The sequence below is a fragment of the Antechinus flavipes genome, chromosome 4 (genome assembly GCF_016432865.1).
Source record: "Antechinus flavipes isolate AdamAnt ecotype Samford, QLD, Australia chromosome 4, AdamAnt_v2, whole genome shotgun sequence".
NCBI lineage: Eukaryota > Metazoa > Chordata > Mammalia > Dasyuromorphia > Dasyuridae > Antechinus > Antechinus flavipes.
This window is the reverse complement of record NC_067401.1, coordinates 43,804,939-43,820,552: the sequence shown is the minus strand read 5'-3', so window position 1 is coordinate 43,820,552 and position 15,614 is coordinate 43,804,939. Positions and strand designations below refer to the sequence as shown.

The 15,614-nt window shown below is 40.2% G+C and overlaps 1 protein-coding gene across 3 annotated transcripts in view; it reads right to left on the bottom strand.

Moving 5' to 3' along the window:
* The window catches only part of TBX15 (T-box transcription factor 15), a 142,170-nt gene extending 126,822 nt beyond the window's left edge, over positions 1-15,348 (bottom strand). The window contains exon 1 of one of the 3 annotated variants that reach the window (XM_051992890.1): positions 14,690-15,348. In XM_051992890.1, coding sequence (XP_051848850.1) covers positions 14,690-14,891 — 202 coding nt within the window. In that variant the 5' untranslated portion in view covers positions 14,892-15,348. Of the gene's footprint in view, positions 1-13,134; positions 13,678-14,689 lie in introns of those variants that run through there. The other 2 variants (XM_051992891.1, XM_051992892.1) reach the window with 2 other exon arrangements.
* Between the last annotated feature and the right edge of the window lie 266 nt (positions 15,349-15,614).

The following is a 15,614-nucleotide window of genomic DNA, read 5'->3' as shown; positions in this document are numbered from 1 at the left end:
GATGAAATGATATGTTCAGGGGCACACAGATTTGCAGCAGCAGAGCCCAAATTTGAATACAAGTCCTCTGAATTAAATGCCCCTTGCATGAAATTCCCAGTCCAGAAATATGTGATTTGGAGATGACATATAAGGTACCACAGCATAGTGTATGAAAGGAACAGGAGTCAGTTGGTATTGAGAATTCAATAATTGAGCCTGAGTAGCTAAGGGTCAGCCCTCCACTTCTCTACTGGATTGTTCTGTGGGAGATGGGCACCTGGCTTGGCTCCAACAAGGAGTTATGATTTCCTTCCTCCCTAGAGACGCCACCTTCCCTGCCTTGCTGCCAGGAAATGACAGAAATCCAATGTGGAGCATGAGAACGAAAGTCTTAAGCAATTGCCCTTATTTTGGGAACCTCTTTGTTTTCTGAAGAACTGACTTCAGAGAGGAAAGGCTTCAGAAAGTCAAAGTATCGGTAATTTAGCAGTTCAAATATAATGGGTTACTACTCTTTGAGATTGTCTGAGTTTCTTCTATTGCTCTCAAAAGCTTTCCCCATGAGGTTTTTTTCTTTGACAGCCCTTTTAGGTCCATCTTCACTTAATTTGGTCCTTTTACGTTCTCTCCTTTATGTCAAGTTGTTTGTGTCTATCCTTCCTTACCAAAACCTATTAACACCCACTTGCTGCCTGGTTCATCCTCTGCCCCAAAACAAATTGAGTTCAGACATGTCATGGTTTTATCACCTTAAAAAAAAAAAAAAAAAAAAAAAAAAGGTTCCAAAGTGGAACTTTCTTAACGTCCAAGTCATCAAAATATCTGAGACTTTTCTAAGAGTGTATCATCTCTTTCATTACATGTAAACTTCTTGGCTATTTGTTAAGAACCTTAAAAACAGGATAGAAGAGATATCAATTATTTCAGTTCAAAAATGATTTAGCCAAAACACAACACTTCTGCTTGTGCTACTGCATTTGAACACCAAGTGGGATCTGAAACCCTACAAAGAACACTCTTAATTCTTCCCAAACTCCTTTAAAGTCTCTGTGAGAAATATTTTATTTTGTAAATGATGAACCTGAGTCTCAGAGAACCTAAATGACTTGCTCTGGATCACGTAGTAAATACGCCTCAGAAAAGGTATTTGGTGCCATCAAGATACTCTCTGGTTATGGATATTCCAGAGGATCAGGATTACTTAAACTAAAATTTCAAAGCCCCTGGAAGCTTTTAATAATTTGATACCTATGTTTCAATATAATTTTCCTTTGTGATCTTATGTATTTAATTTTACACATTTAAAAGCATTTCATCTGTTGACTTGGGAAAGGGTCCATAATTTCTCAGAATATGCTGGAACCAACTTATGCAGAAATTATTATACAATATTCAGTGTGCGTGTTTACTTCTTTAAAAACCAATAAGCTCTACAAATCAAGGCTTGGATCTTTTGTTTGAGCTTTGTTATTGTTGTTGTTGACTGAATTTAATTGTCTGAATTGAATGAATTGTCTGAATTGAAGTAAGTGATGGTGAAAATGCAGATAAATTTAAAAGTGTTTTCAGAGATATTTCCACACACACATCCCTAAAATACTACATGGCTAAATCCCATACCTTATTCCTGATTTTAATTTATGAGCAGTTATCCTTATAATGAGATAATAATTCACATTTATATAACACTTCTTCAATAAAACCCTCAGCTAATGAATCATCATGGCATAGACTGAACCTAGAATCTCTAAGGTAAGTATTATAGCAAAGTCTAACTTTTGATAGGTAAAAAGGCTGAAAGGGCTTCAAATAAAGTCCCAGAAAGAGAAAGTATGTTTTTCAAGGACTGTCCTATCTAAATACAAGAACATTTATCAACAGTAGGCAAGTACCTATATCATGAACTCTTTGGCAATGACATCCCATCTAGAATTGACAGTTCTGATGTTATAGGACTTAAATCTGGAAGGAACTTAGGTAGACAAAGCATTTTTACTGTCAAAAAGCACATTATATACATCATAGCTAATTGTACAACAATCCCAAGATATAGATAGTGCAAAGAGATTTTGACAGGCCAATTTTTTTAATGACATTTAAAAAGAATAAATATAAAGATTTCTATGTGGGTTCAAAAAACCAACTTAAGAAAGATAAGATATGTAAGAGGAGGGGTAGGGTGGTACCATAGATACAGAGGTATAAGAAAAGTATCTTAAAAGTCATCTAATCAAAATTTCTCATTTTACATATGAGAAATCTGAAGGCCAGAAAAATTAAATGACTTGCCCAGGATTACATAGGTGTCAACAGGTAGATCCAACATTTGAATTTAGGTTGTTGGTTTTTCTTCTGTGACATACTGACTCCTAGTTAGCCTCCAGCTTTTTAAACTGTTGATGATGTCATATGGGGTCTTGTATCTGAATGTGGAGATCACAAAACTGTGATTTACTACCAGTCAATGGTTGATTCGTATACCTATCTTATCCCTATATACCCAGGATCATGTAAAAAAAATAATAAAGTGAAAAGCAGTCATACGTGGAAAAAGTTCTGATAAGAAGTTCTGATCTAGATGGAAAGATTTGTGAGAGTAGTTAGTTGATTTCAGTTCACTGGAAAATGAAAAAATATTTTAAAAAATCAACAGTGTAATATAGAAGCCACAAATTAATGTAAAATGAGTTTTCATTGAAATATAGCATCAAGGATTGGGGAATTAATGATCCCACTATGTTCTGTCCTAATGAGACTACATCTAAAACACTCTGCAGTTCTAGGTATAATATTTTGGAGAAGATATTGATAAACCAGAATGCATTCTCAAGAGGCCATCCAGGATGGTATAGTTACTTGAGATCATTCTATATAAGAATCAATTGAAGGGACTGAGGAATTTGCCCTGGAAAAGAAACATTTGCAGCATGATAGATATCTGAGTATTTTAAGGATTCTCATGGGAAAGATGGATAAGACTTGCTCTGCTTATCCCCAGAGGGCATAACTAGGCACAAAAAAAATAGAGACAAAAAAGCGACCAATTTTGGTTTGACATAAGGGAAAATTTCCTAACAATTAGAGATATACCAAAGTGAAATAGGCTACTGAGATAGGTAATGAGCTTCCTCTCTCTAGGATTCTCCAAGCAAAGGCTTGTCAGAAATGTCATTAAAAAAAAAAAAAAAAAGATTCTTGTGCAGGGCTGGATTGTATAGATTGCCATTAGTTCCCTCCCATTTTGATATTCTAGAATTCTGTTACATATTATTAACTAGATTTTGCAGCCGAGGAAACTAAAGTTTTAAAAAATGAATGATTCACTTAAAGTAACGCAGATGAGGCTCAAGTCCAGGTCTCCTAATTCCAGTGTTCTTTCCAGTACACCATGATGCCAGTGATGCCAGTAAGTCCAATGTGTTGTAATATGTTGTAATAGGGCTCACTAAGATATTACAAAATTTTACCATTTGGCCGCATACCAATAAAAGTATGCAATTGCAACTAGAATTTAAGTACTCTGTTGTTTGTTCATAAAAGCAAGGAAGCATGGCAAGGGTTTAAGAATAAGTGCACTATTGGGTTTCAGATTTAGCTGCAGGAATCCATAAGAAATTAGACTCTCACGAGATAGAAACATGAGGAATCACTCCTACATGCTGGTTGGACCCGTCTTCCTTTATAGTGATTGGCTCTGACATCACCCCAAATTCAGTAGTAATGAAGAGAGGATTTGAATGTTATGTAGACTTCTGATCTATCTTGTTGACAAGAAGTTTGCTTGTCCCCAAGTCATGCTTTTAGCATCCTAACAACATTACAAATCAAGATCTCAGCTTACCAGGTTTGATATGAAATATAGGAACTAATTCTTTCTGTCATATTCAAGTCCAATTTTGTGCCAATTAATTTTTGTCCACGGGAGGCAAGATAGAGAATTCAGAGGCAAGAAGTCTTAAGGGCAGTCTTGCTTCCCACACAATTTATCTGCAAAGTAAAAGACTGGGGGTTTGGGCAGCTAGATATCAAAATGGATAGAGCACTGGGCTTCAAGTCAGGAGGACTCTTCTTTCTGAATTCAAATGTGGCCTCAGATACTTCCTAACTATGTGACTTTGGGCAAGTCATTTAATCTTGTTTGCCTCTTCATCTATAAAACAAGAAGGAAATGGCAAAACACTCCAGTATCTCTGCCAAGAAAACCCCTAATAGCCCCGAATGGTATAATGAGGAGTCCAAAACTAATAAATGATTCAACAACAAGAAGAAATTGGGGTGTGAAGGTGGAAGCATATTAGCTACATAGCAGTGTCTCAAACAACTTTCTGAGACTGTGAGATACAGAGTAGTTGTTCATCTGCATTGATAGATTTCCTTACAGGGAGTTCCCTCTGTCTAGGAAATTAAAGATACAGATCAGTTCCTCTGATTTCCTCCACTAGCGATAAGGTGACTGTTTTTTGAAAATACCAAAGGGCATCTGTATTCCAAGACATGTCCCTCCCAATCCCCAACACAGTGCATTGCACAGACTAAATGCATAGTACAGTAGATATAGTGAAAGGAACATCGCCATTTATTAACTGGGTAACCTGGAGCAAATAAATTTATTGATTCTCTGAGCTTTTGTTTCTTCATCTATAAAATGTGCATCTTTTAGTGGCTAAGATAGGATCCAAATGCAGGTTTCTTGAATGGTCTTTTCAACTGACTCTGCCCATCCATCTGAGAGCTTATTTTCTGTGGAAAACATTCCTATTTTTTGGAATGTGCTCCATAAACACTTATAGTTACTTTTGTTTATAACTTCCAGTATAGAAGAAAATTCACATCATTATTTTTTTCCCCTAAGACAGAAGCAAAGGCCCTGAGAAGTCATGCCATTGGATTTAGGGCACTGAGAAATGCAAAAGCTTGGTCCGAATTAAGGGCTTCATTTAGGATCTCTAAGTCAGAGGCTGAAGAGGTTTGTTTTCTTAGAATGATAATCAGTCAAGAATTATTTGAGGGTGGACATTGAGGCACTAAGAGGGTTCTCATTTGACACTGTCAACTTTTTTTGGTCTATTTTCAAAATATACTCAATAGTTCAAAGATCCCTGATTTCATGAGTACAAACCATCTCAGTACAGATGGTAACTCCTTCACAATTTATTAATACAAGTAATAGTTACTGAAAAAAAAATCATTCTCTTCTGACTTGTCTTTTCATCGATGAGCTCCTCCTAATTTAGCTAGGTTCATCCTCTGATAAAAGATGAGTCATCTGTCCCTGAGTTCATGCTCAAAGCCCATATACCTTGTTAAAGCCTGCCAGAGACTGAGCTCTGCTGGCATAACCTAACACAGCTAAAATCAATTCAACACCCTGATGATGCATTAGAATGGGAAATCCAAAAAGGAAAATGAATTCATTTATTTTGGGGGGATTAGCAGGCAAAGCATCCTGGATCAAGCTTTTCTGTAGGAGTGTTTATTATTTACTCAAGTGTACTATCATACCAACCTCAGGAACTAGGCTATATAATATACAGTGTCCAATATGACTCATTCCACTGGGCCATTTAAATGTTTGCTCATGTTATTATAAAGTTATATCTAAGCAAGCAAAAATATTAACTACATTAGCAAAACTATTAAATTTGAATGACATTTTGTTTTTCGAGCAGGCTAAATGATTACTATCCTCTGTAACAGGATTGCTAAGCTATCTCCTGACCCTAGATTTACCCATTTGGAAATGTTTAGGGATAAAAAGTTCGGCAAGCAGAGGGATTCCTGGTTTCTAATTGCTCCTAATGTTTGAAGTCAATTTGATTCTTCTGAAATTTGCTGGGCCTGATGAAAGCAAAATTCAAATCCCCCTCAGGGCGTGAGGTGTAAGATCCTTGGGCCCCTTCTTAGTTGCATTTTTGTTGGAATTTTTTTTTGTTTTCTTTTATACCCCCCCCTCCACTCCTCAAACCCCATCCCTTTACCTCATAGTCAACAGGCTACAGTAACTGGAGCTTATGAGGGGAATCAGCCTTCATGTAGCACTCCAATGTCCCTGGTTATTTAAAATGCCACAATCAAGGTTTCTGAACATATGGAATCTGCCTTAAACTGAAGGGTGCAGCAAGACCCCCCAGCTCCACATATATTGCCTGAAGCTGGAGTATGGGAAGCTGAGAGGAGTTACTAAAAGGATGAAGACAGAAATTTGAGGCTGTAGCTAAAATATGGCAACAGAAATTAGATTTCTGTGGGTAACCGTTCTACTAAGGCCCTCTCTTGCTTTCTTGCTCTCCACCATCTGGGGAAAAAGAAAAATATTCCATGAACTAGCCCAGCACAGGATAAGGAGCTGCTGGAGAAGAGTGTTTAGGAAACATAGGACACCCAGCCAAAGGCAAACGGATGAAAGGGAGGTATAATCTGTGATTTGGGCCCAATTAATTGACTTCTGAAGGTAATTGAAACTGTTTAATTTTTCCAGGGAACCATTCACAGGAAGGGGGTAAAATCAGAATTCCTTCCACGGTGAAACCCCATCTGAAATTTGCTGGAAGAGTTGGTTTTCGGAACCTCATATGGGAAGGGGGGCAGGTCGGGGGTCAAGTAAGCCACAGGAGGAGGTAAGAGTGAAAACAGGGCTTTATGAGCCCCAGTCTAAGGCTTTGAAAATAAACATCGGTATTGTGGGACAGTGTTAAACAGGAAACAAGGGGGATAGTGAGAATAATATCATAGAATTCACTTGAATTCTGTAAGTTTAAACCCCATGGTTTCTGTTAGCTACATTATAATAATCCCTTAATGATTCCTACTTGTTGAAGTGTTCTCATTCACACCATTTCATCTGATTCTTGGAGAAGCTTAATATGCTCAACACAAGAGGAGGAAATGAGGAGAAATTCTTCTGAACATTTCATATTATTTCTTAATTCCATTTATCTTAATGAACAAACAAAAATCATCAATGGTTTTCATATCTGCCTCTTATTCTGTTTCCCCAGACCCTTACAATAATGCAATTTCCTTATGGGACGTAAAATATGAAATTAGTAATCACAGTAAAATTCCTCTGTATTTTTTTCAGAATGAATATGGCATTATCAAATAAATTAAAGAAATTTTGCACTACAGGACTGACCCTTCCCTCAAACTGCATTTTCCTCTGTCTTTTATCCTGTAACATCAGGATCCAATCTAAAGACAAAACTAGGGGCAAGTCTTCAGTATTGGGGATTTTCTACAATTGTCAAAAAAAAAAAAAAAAAAAAAAACCTGGACGTGACATCCTCAAAGGCCTCTCAAGGTTCACATGCTCTGTTTTTTAATAAACTAGTTCAGCAAAACTATAGAACAACTATAATTCTGTTTCTCTCTCTCCAACGTTATTTATACTACTGTTATTCCATATTAATATAGAGTATTACTATAATATGCCCAGAGAATGTTTTATATCTTATTTAAAGTTTTTATCTCCCCTGTCCCCCCCCACCCAGCACCCAGTATGATCTAATAAACATGTAGTGAATTGATGAATAAGTGAATGAATGAATATCATAGTGAACATAACAAATTTATAGTTATATATACATCATGTTGTATATATATAGAGTACTTTGGACCAAACATTGGGTTTTTCAGCAGTAAAGAATGAATTATAGGGCTTGTTTACAACTCTTAAGTTTGTTTTAAGTGAAATTTTCTGCTTTGAATAAAATGAAAATGTAATTGAATTTTACAAGTGTGTTTGAATTCCCCACTTCGTACATTTCCTGTGAAGGACTGGGGTTGAGGCATCACTGCTAATAGTTATAACCAAGGCATAAGGTCTTACTTAAATTAACAAATAATTATCCTTCTAAATAGAAGTGTAAACAGAACCCCATTCATGAATTTGGTAATTGCTCTTCCCTGCTGGGACTTTAGCTAGGGTTCAGTCTTTAACCATATGATCTCAGACAGGCACACATAAAATTCTGAACTTAAACTTACTAGGAAACTGGGGTGGGGAGGGCAAGGGAAGAGGAAAGAACACAAGTTAAAGTGATCAATGCAGAGAAAAAATGAAAAAAAAATCAGTTTTGCTTATTTCAAACTGAATCTAAATTCTCTAAGTTACCTGCTACTATGGGGAAATAATCAGCAAAAATTAAAATGAAAACTTCTCATGAACAAATCCACTAAAAAAAAAAAAATTCCCTTCTGTTAGGTTGCTTTGTTCCTTTTGGAAGTTAGAAAAGAATAACTACATAGAGCCCAGAATGATTATTTAGTAGATTATCTAAGTGTCTTTCCAGAATTGAAAAGCAAATGCCAATCTGTTTATCATTTTCTGTGAAACATACAGATTTTAACACTGGCTTTTGTCATCTTGTCCTACCTAGAGAAAGAGCTAACAGATTTAGGATATTTCTACACTCCAATGCAAGGTGTGCCAGATTCCATAATCAGTGTACTATTTAATTCCACTAGATACTTCACAAAACACAGATAACAACTACAGTAGTCTTGAAAAGTTTCCACCATTAAGGATTTGTTGTTGTTGTTTTTAAGAGCCTTTCAAGAATCTTGAATAGAAAGGGGGGGGGGGGGGAAAGGCTTTTAAAGTACAATTATTTCACTCCTATCTGATTAAAAAAAAAATTGCCCTTAGTTATTTCTGAATGATTTTTTCCCCATTAATCTTGTGTCCACACAGGCAAAATGAAAAATGGAGGAAATTATCCAGATAATTAGAGGGAGTCAGGGAGAAAACACCTCAATTGAGGGGAGGAGGGAGAGATTTAGTAACTCACTTCAGTTTTATAGATTATCTATTTATTCGGTGAATTTAAGTTTGATTTGTTGGTAGATGCAAGGTTCTTTAACACAGCTGGTCCTTTTGGAGATGCAGCTCTCAAACACTCCTCAGGGTGATTTTCATATTTTCTTTAATTAAGATAAATTTAAATTAATTTTGTTTTGGTCATTTATTTCAGAATTCCAAAACTCTCTTTAAGATCATTTGAAAAGTTCTTTTGGGGCATCTAGAAATTCCAGTTAACTCTTTTTGTCCATCTCACTGATTTTAACTTAATAGAAACTTGACATTGTGAGGCTAAGAGAAACTAAGGAATACTAGCTCTGTGGATGCTTGTGGACCATCCTGCTAGGAACTCTGTCCTCATCATCTGGGGACTCTGCGGAAGAGTTTGGGAAAGAATCAATCTGCATTTCTCTTTGAACATTAAGAACTACTTATCTGAAGTCTTCCAAGTAATCAACCTGAGTATCACTTGGATATTCGGTTTGAGGATCTCTAGTGAGTTCTCTTTTTACATCAAGTGGTTATCTGTTTGGAGAAGGCAGAGAAGAGAGTCCAGGCTTGCACCCAGGAAGAGAACGCAACAGGCAGCAGCATATTTATTTGCCCTGAGGCTTTGATGAAATGGAAAACCTTCTGCTAAACATGTGTGCACCCTTGCCCTTTATACACAAAGTCTGGGAGGGGGAAAGGGAAGAGAGATCATATTTGAGAAGCTATAACTGGACATTATCATTAAAAAAAAAAAAACTAATCACATCGTTCTTTAGAAATGTTATCAGGTAAAAAAGTAAAAAACAAAAATAAAAAACAGGGGGATTCTACAAAGCCTCCCTATTCCTCCCATAGGCTCTAAACCGCCCTTGAAATTTAAAAGGTTATTTCTCCTGGTGGTATCGGCGTTGCCATTTTACCAGTAGCGTTTGCTTATAAGACTTGATAACACTTAATTTGCTGGGCCCAGTAGTTTTTACTTGACAATAATCTTTACAAAGTGCGGATGGTATCATGCAGTTATTATTTCTTCTGTGACACATTCACTGCTGTTGCTACACAGAGCAAAACACCACCCTGCGATTTTTTTTTTCACATTTGTAAATTTGTCTGACAATCCCCAGAGAAAATATCTCATCACTATGAACGAGGGAACTAACAAACACCCTCTTAGAGAGTCAAGATTAGCCGATGACAATTTCAGACCTCCCTCCGGAAGACCGGGTTCTCTCCTTCATGGAGGGCACTTACAAAGAACCTAGGTACCCACATTTCAAAATAGCAAGGAAGCCAGATGCGTGTTTTTCTCTGTGTCCGGGCTGGTCACACATGTAAAAAGTTTCACCCAAGAATACTCTCTTCTCTCCCCAAAGGATTAAATCTAAGCCAAAACTCTACACCCCACTCCGGATTGACTGGCGCAGTCAAGCCTGTAGAGACCGTACAATATTCTAACCCACACAGAGTCGGTAACATCTGGAAAACCCGGGTAATCGTATCTCTTGGGAAGGAAGGAGAATTGTGAAGAGATCCCTGAGCCTCTTTGAGCTCTTCAGGCTGAGTTACAAAGCTATAAGGAAGAATGTACTCTACTCAGCAATATTATTGGTCTTTCTCGCTGTGGCTGATATTCTTATTTACATGCTCTCCTTGCCCGGTTTCAAGCGCTTAGGCGCACACACATTCACAGATCTATAACCACACAGAAATCTAGTTAATATTTTCTCCGCTACTCAAACATCATCTCCCCACCAAAAAAATAAATAAATAAATAAAAGAAGAAGAAGGGGGAAAAAAAACCCTCCTTTTGATTTCTCCCCTTAGTTGGGGGGAGTTGATTGCGCTAAGGGGATAGAATTAAAAGCCTGCCCTGGTTAAAATGATTTCCTAAATCAGCATCAAGTCTGGCGTCAAGATTGATCTCACGGGCAGACGTAGCCCCAGGCAGTTCAGCTCAACGCTTTAGTACATCCTGGGGGTCTCTCACCACTGTGCTGCCCGCTTTCGGGAGCCCCAGGAACTCTGCAGAACAGCGACGTTTCTCCAGCTGGCCCAGCGGAGCAGGCTTTTAAGTCGCTTTGAGAACCGGCACCAAAGCGCTCCGGAAGGCCTTCTAGGAGTCTTACGTCTCGAAGCGCTCTCTGCCCGTGGCTACAAGCCCGAGCCGAGAAAGTCGAAGTTATTTTAGTGCGGCTTTTGACAGGAAAATCTCGAAAGTTAGCTGGGGAAACCTGATGGGATCTCAAGTTAGAACATAGACTGGGATTGGAAAGTAGAGACTGTCAGATTCCGGGAAGGTCTTTTCAAGGCCGCAACTTGAGAGGCCCTGGGCGCTCTGCAACTGCAGGTTTGGGGGCAGGGAAGGATAGAAGCGAGGGGGGGGGGGGAGAGAAAGCCAGGCGGGTGGCACAATTGGGACAACGGTACTTGACCCTTCTTTCCCAGGGCCCTAGGGTCTGGTTCTCCCAAATCCTGGGGAACTTTGCCTCTTGAACTGGGACACACGTGCGCGAGCCTTAAATGTTAGAAATGCTTTCTTGCCCCATCGAAGTTCACTGAAGGTTTCAAGGTCCAAGGTTGTGACCCTGAGCTTTTTTCTTTATTTCCATTCTGATTAGTTGGAAACTTGACAGAATAGGTGTTGGGTGCCCCGTCGACTTTTTATTCTTTTCCCACCACTGCCCACCCGCTTTGCTATGTTAGAGGTCTGCGTTATGGGGTGAAGGATGAGAGAATTATTATTGTTATTGTTATTTATTATTATTATTATTATCTTTAGGCTCTTGCTTTTCGAGCAATTAAATGAAACCAAATTGTGATTGAAATCAAGGAGAAATATATATACACATACGTACATACACATAAATATGCGGGGGGGGGGGGATTGAAGGTTAGAAAAGAAACTAGTTGTTGGATGAGATACTCAGGAGTTGCGGTTCTAGTCCCACTTCTAGAATCCCACTATAGTCGTTTACTAAAGCCAAATCAAATATAAACACAAACACAATTGTCCTTCTAAATAATCTTCGCCATGCTCCTCCAGCCCAGTCCTCCCTCGATTTCATTCTCTGGGAATGATCTGATAGAACCTTTGGTGGTGTAAGTCTCTATTCAGTTTCCCCTCTAAAGGCTGGAAGTGAAGAGGACATAGTGTTGGGATAGAGACCCGATAACGCAATCTTTTCTTTCCAAATCACAGATCAGTTGTTTGATTTGTTTGCCTTTATTTCCCCTTTAAACCTGGTCGTAATTTCTTTTCTAAATGCTATGGGCAGTCAAGACGACTGAAGGGAGAAAACGTAAAAGAACTCCCGTTCTCCAAATCCAGCCAAGTGCCAGCTCTAGTGTTCTCTCCAGGACCAGATTCCCAACTGCGTTATTTACCCGGACCGCTCCCCTCTCGGGGGCTATCAACGAACTTCGGGACCCCCTCTGACAAAGCTTGATCTCCCCTTAAAAGGAGACTTCTCTTTTCTGTCTATCCGCCCCACGCACAAAGGCGGGTGGAACTGTCTTCCCGCGGAAACTTATTCCTTCCTACTAAGAAGTCTCGGGAAAAGCAGCGGAATGAGTTATCATTGATTTCTTTCTTTTTTCTTTTTTTTTAATCGCCTCCCCAACCTTTCCTAAAAGAAATCGTTTCTTGTTTCTTTTAATTGTTCTTTTTTTTTTCTTGGAAGATAATTAAGTTGACAGATTGGAAGAACTTTACAAAAGTTACCTTCTTTTTTATGAAAGGAGAAGAAAATGAAGGGATAAATATTTTCTTGAATAAATAAATAAATATATACATACATGCATATATATATCTATTTGCTACTGCTCTTATTTTTTAAATGTTTACGTTTTCCCCAAAGATTGCTTCCATTTTCCCCTTCTTAGCTCTATTTCCCTTCTTGGCCACCAAACATCCAGATCTTGATCTTCCAACTGAGAAGCAAAGAAAAATGTAAGAACGTGATTCTGATTAGAACTCGTTTTACCCCATTTTAAACAGTGAAACCGCACAAGAGCCGAGCCGAGGAAGATCACCCGGCAGTACCGAGTTCTTGAGAAGAACAGAAGAGAAATATTATTAGAAAGGGGGGGGAGGGGAAGCAGGGGAAGGAAACGGCAAATAGACTCCCAGTTGTCTAACCTACTCCCTTAGTAATTTTAACTCGAATCGGGTGAATATAAAAGGGGACGTGGAACAGTCAGAAACCCATGCCAGAGCTCTGGTTACTCCGAGGCAGGAGTACTAAAATAACGCTACAGAAATGGTTTCACAGAAGTGTTAAGAGGCAAGAGGATGGCGGAGTAGAATTCACTAGTTGCGGCGCTAGGTGCCAGAAAGCATGCATTCCAAGCCCCTCACCTACCTAAATGTGTTCGATCTTGGACAAGCGTTTTACCTCTTTTGTGTTTCATTTTCCTCATCAGTAAAATGAAGGAGTGGCTCAATATGATTTCCAGAGCTTAACATTCTCTAAGACTTTGAGCACTTGCCCAGGGAGAGGAGCAACACTTAAATCACATTACCAGTGTTCCAAATTCATGTGCCCGTGAATGCGTAGATGTATTCCACCGATATAAATCTCCTTTTAATTTTCTTTTCACCGTCTAATAAAAATAATTCTCCAACACTAAAGCCAAATACCGTATCTTGCCACAAAAACACGAAGAATTCATAAAATCCTGTCTCTGAAGTCCACCCTTTAATCGCATTATTATTAGTCTCATGGCCATGGAAATTGAACTGTCACTGCTTTTTAAAAAAATGTAGCAGACAGCTGCCCCCTTCTCCGAATCTTCCCTGGGCCGGGCTGTTACGAGAAATAAGATTTTCTATTTCTTCCCGCTGTTCTTGCCCTCTGGAAATTGACAGTTTGGGGTCTCTCGGACTCTCCTTTCCCCCTTCCCAATTTTCCCGTGTGTCATCTCCCCCTCCCCCCGCCCAGGTCCATGAGAATTTCCAGAAATGCTTTAGAAGCGCTGGATATGTTCTCAAACAACCAAAAGAGGCTGCATGTGTTATGTGTGTGCGTGTGTCTGAGTTTCTTCTGATAACAGCTGTTCGACTTACGCTGGTTTTTCACAGGCGAAATCTTGGCACTTAGCACAAGAAAGATATAAGCTTCCCCCCCCCCTTCTACAATTCTGTTCAAAAACATATCAAGAGGGCAATTTTGTAATACTTTTGCAGACATAGATGTCATATATATTAATTATATGCCTCTGGCTACTCAGATAATAGATGTCAATGTCTGGGGAATATATCCAGGAGGTAGGATAAAAGTACGTGAAAAGAATTTCCATATAAAAAAAGTACTTACACACAAATACAGTCACAATATAATTTTGATCTCTTAGCGTCAGGAAAGCGCACGCACACATGCACATACAACTTTAGCCCCAGAAAGGTGAGAAAGGACGAGGGGATGGAGCTAAGAATAAAGCAAGTCGGGGAATCCTAAAACAAGCGGAGTTTTCTTTCGAATGAAGAACTGGTTCACCGGGTCGCACGAGAAAAGAAGCTCCTTCTCAGCTGCCCAGGCTCTCGCACATTTATCGCGGGATCTATCTGGCCCAGAATTTGGAGTACACTCCTCAGGAAAGGGCACCCCCTTTGCAATTTAATTAACACACTTCTACGTGTTAGTTTTATGATAGGATAGCAATAACCACAACATATCTCCCGCCAAAAACTAAAAATAAAAATAAAAGTTGGGAGGGATGAATGGATGGTTCTAAAGAAAACAAAACTTTTTCTTTTTAAAGAACTGCAGAAGAAATAGTGAAAGAAGAAAATAAAAAGTAAAGCAAGGGGGAGGAGGACAAAGTAAAAGAGAAAAAAGGAAAGGCCAGCCCACCACCTTCCCGGGTTTACATTCTGCCCCCTGTGCCGGCACCGCCTGCTACGCACGCCGTACTCACCGGGGTGGGGCTCCAGGCAGTGAGCCGCGTCCTCGCCGTCTCCAAGCGGTCCCGCGGGGCTCAAGGACTCCATGGACAGATCCAAACCCTTTTCCTCCCAGTCTCGGAGTTTGCGCTTTTTATTTGTCCCAATCAGGGCTTCTACGGAGAAAGCATGTGCTCGGGAGCTCAAGGCGACTGCAGATCTTCTCCTTTCACTCATCTTAGCCGCCCTGCGCCCTGGACAGCCAGCCCACCCGTAGCCGGCTCCAAATCGTGCGCTTAGACTGAGCGACCGGCGGAGCCTCAGCCGGGAAGAGGCAGCGGCAACGGCGGGTGACTAGAGCTGCAGCAGCTGCGGCAGTGGGTCTCGGCTCTGGCGGAGGTGGTGGCTTCTCAGAGTCCTCTCTCCCCCTCCCCCCACCCCCCCACAGCCCAGCACTGCCACCCCACTCACTCGGCCTCCGACTCCGGAAAGCGTCCCCCGCTGCCGCCGGCAATTAGGAACCTGGGCCCGTAGCGGGAACAGTATTGCTACATGAGCTTGGGCAAGAGGCTGTGGCGCTGGACCCCGGCGGAGCGGAGGCGGCGGCAGCGGCTGCAGTAGTGGAGGCTCCGGGACAGCTGAGCGGTGCTGGCTGGTGTCCCCACCCCTGCCTCGCTCTCCCCCCCCACCACACCCCCCCTCCCGGCCAGGCTCAAAGGCTGTTCGGACTGGATTTCATCTTTTTTTAAATTCTCTCTCTCTCTCTCTCTCTCTCTCTCTCTCTCTCTCTCTCTCTCTCTCTCTCTCTCTCTCTCTCTTTCTCTTCCCCTTGACTCTCTCCTCCCCCTCTTTCCCTCCCTCTCTTTCTCTCCTCCCCTCTCTCCCTCCCTCTCTCTTTCTCTTTCTCTTTTTCTCTCTCCTCCTCTCTTCGTCTTTCCGCTGATCCAAACTTCTGGGAAA